Source organism: Rhagoletis zephyria, unplaced genomic scaffold (assembly GCF_001687245.7).
Source record: "Rhagoletis zephyria isolate East Lansing unplaced genomic scaffold, Rhagoletis_zephyria_1.1 Rzeph_scaffold_00326, whole genome shotgun sequence".
Taxonomy (NCBI): domain Eukaryota; kingdom Metazoa; phylum Arthropoda; class Insecta; order Diptera; family Tephritidae; genus Rhagoletis; species Rhagoletis zephyria.
The window spans coordinates 274993-282969 of NW_016157410.1; the positions used below are offsets into that span (position 1 = coordinate 274993).

The 7977-nt window shown below is 37.2% G+C and overlaps 2 protein-coding genes across 2 annotated transcripts; both read left to right on the forward strand.

The window, feature by feature from the left end:
* Positions 1 to 5165: 5165 nt before the first annotated feature.
* Positions 5166 to 6636, forward strand: LOC108359017 (uncharacterized). The gene is made up of 2 exons (XM_017610628.1): positions 5166 to 6446; positions 6518 to 6636. The coding sequence occupies exons 1-2, from the start codon at positions 5166 to 5168 to the stop codon at positions 6524 to 6526; spliced, it is 1290 nt and encodes a 429-aa protein (XP_017466117.1). The 3' UTR covers positions 6527 to 6636.
* Positions 6637 to 6740: 104 nt separating this feature from the next.
* LOC108359021 (uncharacterized) lies at positions 6741 to 7635 on the forward strand. Its single transcript, XM_017610631.1, has 2 exons — positions 6741 to 7441; positions 7513 to 7635. Exons 1-2 carry the CDS (start codon positions 6776 to 6778, stop codon positions 7519 to 7521), a joined length of 675 nt encoding a protein of 224 aa, XP_017466120.1. The 5' UTR covers positions 6741 to 6775; the 3' UTR covers positions 7522 to 7635.
* The last annotated feature ends 342 nt before the right edge of the window (positions 7636 to 7977 follow it).

A 7977-nucleotide genomic window follows, 5' to 3' on the forward strand; every position in this document is an offset into this window, starting at 1 on the left:
ATTGAGTTAGCTAATAGGGCATTCGCACGCGGCGATTTTACAGGCAACAAAAGTTGAATACGTAGTTGAATGAGAAGTTGAAAGTGAAAAAGTTGCCATCCCTATTCAGACGAGGCGATTTTGGATTCAACACGAATCGTTATTTACATTATTGAAAATGAATTTAAATCGCAAAATTTTATCAATTGGCGTAAATTTGGTAAGCCAAGCGTTGGTAGAAGTGCTTTTAGCGAAGCTGAAAGATAAAATAAGAGTAAAAAAGTAAAAAAGAAAAAAAGTATGTATACAGAACAGTGTTGGCATTTTTGGTACAATTGTACTTGTTTGATACAATTTCATTTACAATATACTTTCCTACTACGCAGTACTTTTTAGTAAAATTTTGTAATGAATACTAAAAATATATTGCTCTGAAAATTCACAGTTCGCCTGTTCGTATTTACCTTTGTAAGTTTTGAAAAATGGCTTGAACGAACCCGTATAACATTGCCTAGCCAAATTTTTAAAGAAACTTTTCGATACTAAGTTTTATTAAAACAAAATGTCAAAGTCAGCTTCATATAGAAACAAAGTCTTCGTTAGTTATAAGAAGAGATTTTCTTAAATATAATAACTTTACGGCACTCACATATTGACAAGGTTTTACTATTTATTTTATTATTCAATAATTTTAATTATCTGTTTATAAACTATAATGTATTCTTTAAGAAAAACTGTATAAACCCAAGATTAAATCTTTGCGAAACACCCAAAAACCAACATACTGTCGTAAAAATTTCGAGCTTTATTAATATTCTTTAGTTTTTAGCCCATTCAATTTTAGTGTAATAAAGTGCAAGTTTAAGGTAGCTGGGACTTACCGTTGAACTTGGCAATTTGGTTTGTCGACGATGTCAGCCATTTTCTTCCATACGAAGTGTGTTCGACGATTTTTTTATATGGAGGAAATTAGCAACACCTTCATCAAAGAAATCTTAAAAAACTTACTTGTATTAAAATTTAATGGGCTAAAAAACCACACACTCAAAATAAATCTAGGAAATCGAATTAAATAGATCGAAATTTTTACGAAAGTTGTTGGTTTTTTTAATGTTGCACAAAGTTTCAACCTTGGATTTGTACGGCTTTTCTTAAAATAGAAAGCGTATTTTAACAAAAAATAATTAAAATTGAATAATATTAAGATAAATGGTCAAATCTTCTCGTAAAGTTTTGATAAGCACTTGAAATTCTATTAAAATGTCAAATTTTAGTACTAAATCCAAAGAAAATGTCTCTTTTATCCATTAATAATAACTTAAATATGTTTTTGTTAAGATGTATACCTGAAAATGTGTGCATACATATTTGCGTTAAATGCAATACATGTGCACGTGGAATGAATTTGTAAAAGTGTAAAATACGTAAACGTATGTACATAAACAATAAAACGTTCTCATGAATACCATAAAATCATTGGTTTTGAAGGGAATGTACTAAGAAAATTTTTTTATTTATTGGGCACGTTTTCTGTATTTGCATTTAATTTGAGCGCAATTTCTGATGAAAAGAAACAAATCAAGGAAAAGAAATAACAAATATTACGAATTGGTAATTAAGTTAAATAATTACAGTTTTTCAGATACAAAATCGAAAGGCGACATATAAAAAATGCACGCAAGGAAGAAATGTCTGGCAACACCAGCAAAGTTTTGAGACGATTTTGCGTCGACTGCTAGAAAGGGGTGCTCACAGTTTGATGCTATAGATGTCTCAAAATGTAGACGTCTACATTTTCAGACACAATTTGGAACGAACTGTGAACACCCCAAATGTTTGTGCTGGTGGAGATGTGTGTGGTCTATGTGTTTTGACAGCCATTATCGATAAAACTTAGAGAAACAACGAATCGTTCTTGATTCGCATGTTGATTGGATCTAAATCACCTACAAATGTAGTGATTCGCTCTCAAAATTTTGTATGGCGAATTACGTGATTCGGTTCTTAATTCGGGCGCCAATCACGAATGAGAGAGCGAATCACTTTGCGTGGATACATCGTTTTAGCTTTCACGGCCAAAAACGGACGAAAGATTTCAGGGCGTTTACATAAGACTTTTGCTTCGCTTTGCTTCATAATCAATACATCATTTTATACGAGTCTTGCTAAATAGAATGCGAGGAAAGCAAAGCGAAGCAAAATCAACTGCAACTCTCAAGTTTTGCGTTCTTTGGCAATCAGCTGTCTACATGTATCTTTTCTCGTGCGCTTGCATTTGCGTTTAATGACAAAAATGAGGTAAATAGGAATTATTATTGGTATTATTAATGCATATTATTATATTTTTATCTATTTTACACGTATAAAATATGGAAGAAAATGAGAACGCAAAAGCTGTTGAAGCGTTTATTGTAGCATACCTTCTACGTTTCACGCTTTGTTGTCAAAGTTCTAACTGTCAAGCAAAGCGAGGAAAGTCTTATGTAAACTGCCCTTTCGAGAGTGGTATCAATCGACGTGTGTTAGCGCCAATAATAATAATCCGACGGCAGAGACTTACTTTTTGGTAGTAGTGCACTTAAGCTTACACGGCCAAAATTGGACGAAAAATTTCGAGAGTGGTATAATACTAATAATCCAGTGGCTCAGAATAACTTTTTTTAATAAATTAAAGAGTTATTTGCAAAAACACTTGCACTTTTCGCACTTTCTTTTGATGCATTTCACGCAAACTAAGGACTCCATTACTCGTTTTCTTCCATCTTATATGCATTAACTTCACAAAATTGTTGTGCAGAATTTTGAAGACCGGAATACTGCAAATAAATAAACAATTTTGCACATATGTTTCTCTTAATACATCACAAATGTACAAAAACAAATAATAATCATTTCTTCAATTTATTTGCGTTAAATGCATCAAAAGAAAGTGCGAAAAGTGTATGGAGGGCGTAGAGGGGGTCGAACACATCCCTGGAAACCGGACGGCGAGGAAACTCATAGTTTACGAGTCATTTGTTGTTAAAGTTGAAAATTTCACCTAACAAAATGTACGATAACAAACCATTTCAAACAAATACAAGTGTGCATAATATACATATTTCAATGAAATTAAGCTCTTTGAACGTTTATCTATTTTAGGGATGCCCAAATCAGCACATATGTGTCGCGGGCGACTGCGCGTGCAAAGCTTTGCACAGCGGTGCTGGGCAAGCGCGGAAGCAAAAAGTTATCGGAAGGGGAAAACGAAGTCAACAGAATAGTGAGATTGTATGTGTGACAGTGATGGAAAATGAGTGTGCATTGTGCCATTTTCGGCCCTTTCGGAAGCAGCCGGCACCTTCAGCACAATCGATTGATTCTCGGCTCTCTTTTTGCGTAACTCAATGCAACTAATAAATATTTCTTTCGGATCCGCAATTAAAAATATCTTTTTTTACATTTAATCGTATGTGCTTAAACTGATAAATGATATAAACATAGAAACGCAAGCAGAAGAATATCGCTTCCACATTCTACATATGCGCTTAACATTTTTGTTTAAACAATTTTGTCGAAATTTCATCTTTAAAGCAAATATTAAATATCATTTAATATATACTTTAGATTTAAATAATCATTTTTAGTGGTGGGCGAGTCCGAGATGTTTAAATGATCGAGATAGTACATTCAATTCGCTTAGATTTTGGAGAACTTTTTTCGTTGAAGGTGTTGCACTTTTTCTTCCATACTGAAATTTTTGTACATCCAATTTGTATAAAGAAAATGCAAACAAATATTAAAAATCAACATGAGTTCTTAGCTGCACTTTCACTTTATAATACTAAAATTGAATCGACTATAAAACTGCATACCGTCAGTTGGTGTCTCGAACACTCATGCGGTGAGGATGTGATCGAGCTTTTATTGATTTTATTGCCGTCAACATGCATTTTCGTAAAAGCGCTAGCACAACCTCAACAACAAAGTTATTATTAATGGATAAAACAGGCATCTTTTTGGATTCGGTAATAAGTCTTGACATTTTAATAGCATTTCAAGTGCTTATCAAAACTTTACGACACTCACATATTGACAAGATTTGACCATTTATCTTAATATTATGTATTTTGTTTATAAAAATACAGTTTATACTTAAAAAAAAGCCGTACAAATCCAAAGTTCAATCTTTTTGCAACATTAAAAAAATTAACACACTTTCGTAAAAATTTCAAGCTTTTTAATTAGATTACCTAGAAATATTTTGAGTACGCAGTTTCGTAGCCCATTCAGTTTTAATATAACAAAGTCTTTTAAGTTCTTTTTTGATAAAGCAGTTGCTCATTTTCTCCATATAAAAAAATCGTCAAACAAACTTCGTATGGAAAAAATTACTCATATCAACAAAAAAAAAAAATAAAAAATTGCCTAAAATCAGCGGTAAGTCGCAGCTACTTTAAACTTGCAATTTACTCTACTAAAATTGAAAACCTCGAATTTTTACGAAAGCTTCTAGATTTTTTTAATGTTGCACAAAGTATTAAACTTGGATATCTGCAGATTTGTTAAAGAACAAATTACATTTTTATAAAAAATAAATAAAATTCAAAAAATTAATAAAATAAGTAGTAAAATCTTATCAATATGTGAGTGACGTAAAGTTATTATATTTAAGAAAATCTATTGTTTTAATAAACGAAGACATTTTTTCCATATGAAGCTGATTTCGACATTTTGTTTTAATAAAGTTTAGTATCAACAATATTCTTTCAAAATTTGTAATGTAAAGCTGATAGCAGACCTTAGCTATATTATAATGGTTCCTTCAAGTCATTTGTAAGTTTTTCAAAACTTACAAAGGTAAATACGAAAAGGCGAGAACAAAAAGAGAATTTTTAGAGCTGTAACATTGGATAAAATAATTTCATTTGGCTAATTTTCGGAGTCGGTAATACAACCCTGCTCCTACTAGTATAAGTAAATTATTGTAATGCAACCGTGTAAAGAAAATGAATAAAGAGAAAAGGAGGAAGATGGCGGTCACTTCTTTTGGGCGAAAAAAGAGAACACACGCATTTAATAACTTAAAATTAAATCCGCGGTAATCCGCCAGCTAAATACGAGGTAAACTACAAATTTACAGCTCAGGTGTTGGGTTATTACCCTGATCATCGAATTTCATTAATACATTCCAACAATCACGAAAAATGGCCAACCCACGCAAGCAAGCCACGACGCAACAGCTACGTAAACTTCTGCTAAACGTAATGGGTGATAATAGGAACACCACTACCTTTGCCGATACCGCTGATGCCGCATTTACTGCCTCAACCAACACTGCCGGCACCATTGCCGACATTGCCGTCACCGCTGCCACCAACGCAGATATCGCCGCCACTGCTGCCACCAACGCTGCCATCAGTACTACTAATGCTGTCGTCACCACCGCTTATACCGCTACCACCAACGCTGCCGTCACTATCACCGCCGCCGCCACCGCTGATTCCACCACCACCACCACCGCTTATACTGCCTATTCCACTGCCGATACCGCCGTCTCTATCGCCAATAACACTGCCGCTCTGGTATCTGAGAATGCCACCGAAATAGTACTCACTGATCTAGACGCAGAAGTGAAGGCCCTTAAAAAGCGCTTGGAAATACTTACGCTACGCAGACAGATAGAAGAACTGGAGCGCCCTCCCAATAGTAGACGTCAAGGTCGCCTGGAATTCGGCGATATTGAGCACGCTCTGCCTAAATTTAATGGCGACGACGTAACCTATCACGTTCGCCATTTTCTGCGAGATATTGAGAAAATAATGGAGTCCTCAGACGACAATATTCGCTTGCTTGCCCTGTGCCGGTCCCTAACAGGTACAGCGAGGGTATTTTTATCGACCACGGCCTCCTTAAATTACCAGGCGCTAAAAGCAGCGCTATCAAGCGAATTCGACGTGGGAATCACAAGGCAAGAAGTGTACAAAATGCTGTCGCAGCGATGCTGGAAGAGGAAAGAGAATACGCTCCACTGCTACACGATAACCATGCAGGCCATTGCGAAGCGTGCTAATATCGCCGATACGGAGCTGATAGACTTCATAATAGACGGCATCGGGAACACTACCCCGCATGCCCACGTCCTGATGACGGCACGAAGCGTAGAGGAATTAAAAACCCTTATAAACCGGTACCAACACAAATATTTCGAGACCGGGGCGGTGCAGCCATCTAACCAGCGGCAGACAAGGGCGCCGAAACAAAGTGACGATTTGAAGCTGAAGTGTATCAACTGCTCCCGGAACGGGCACATAAAACCAAACTGTCCATTCCCACTAAGACCGGATGGTTCCTGCTTCAGGTGCTGGAAGATGGGCCACGACCATCGCTCATGTCCAAATCCAGTAAAGCTTCTGAAAAGACGCGAAGTAGCCACTGTTGCCGAGGATGAAGACGACCAACCAGGTGCAATTGGCGCTTTTAACTCTGTGAGTATAGCTTTTAAGACACTTACGGTTCCAATTACTTATAAAGTACCCTCTCTTTTCGATACTGGCAGTCCGATTAGTTTTGTAAAGGCATCACTGGTCCCAAAACAACTAGGGAAAAAACATATGGTTGATAGAGGCCCCAGTTATAAAGGCATCGGTGGAAGCAAAATTAAAATACTTTATAAAATGAAATGTACTATTGAATTCTTGAACAAAAAAAAANAGGTCGCCTGGAATTCGGCGATATTGAGCACGCTCTGCCTAAATTTAATGGCGACGACGTAACCTATCACGTTCGCCATTTTCTGCGAGATATTGAGAAAATAATGGAGTCCTCAGACGACAATATTCGCTTGCTTGCCCTGTGCCGGTCCCTAACAGGTACAGCGAGGGTATTTTTATCGACCACGGCCTCCTTAAATTACCAGGCGCTAAAAGCAGCGCTATCAAGCGAATTCGACGTGGGAATCACAAGGCAAGAAGTGTACAAAATGCTGTCGCAGCGATGCTGGAAGAGGAAAGAGAATACGCTCCACTGCTACACGATAACCATGCAGGCCATTGCGAAGCGTGCTAATATCGCCGATACGGAGCTGATAGACTTCATAATAGACGGCATCGGGAACACTACCCCGCATGCCCACGTCCTGATGACGGCACGAAGCGTAGAGGAATTAAAAACCCTTATAAACCGGTACCAACACAAATATTTCGAGACCGGGGCGGTGCAGCCATCTAACCAGCGGCAGACAAGGGCGCCGAAACAAAGTGACGATTTGAAGCTGAAGTGTATCAACTGCTCCCGGAACGGGCACATAAAACCAAACTGTCCATTCCCACTAAGACCGGATGGTTCCTGCTTCAGGTGCTGGAAGATGGGCCACGACCATCGCTCATGTCCAAATCCAGTAAAGCTTCTGAAAAGACGCGAAGTAGCCACTGTTGCCGAGGATGAAGACGACCAACCAGGTGCAATTGGCGCTTTTAACTCTGTGAGTATAGCTTTTAAGACACTTACGGTTCCAATTACTTATAAAGTACCCTCTCTTTTCGATACTGGCAGTCCGATTAGTTTTGTAAAGGCATCACTGGTCCCAAAACAACTAGGGAAAAAACATATGGTTGATAGAGGCCCCAGTTATAAAGGCATCGGTGGAAGCAAAATTAAAATACTTTATAAAATGAAATGTACTATTGAATTCTTGAACAAAAAAAAAGAAATTGAATTAAATGTTATTGAAGACAAAAGCATAAATTTGCCAGTTATTTTGGGATTGATTCCTCGATTGGGATGATTTCATCAATAAGTTTAACATTTGTCTGACTAGCACAACAGATAAGTCCACTAAGGAAAAATTGCTCGAAATAAGAAATGTGTTCACCATAGCTTGTATAAGTCTGAGAAGTTCGTAAATGATCCCAACGCACACTCGGCCGTGATGAAATTAAACGAATTAAAATACGCTAAAGATCAAGACGTAACGGTACGCGACGTTACCATTGATTGCCATAATAAGCCTGACGACGT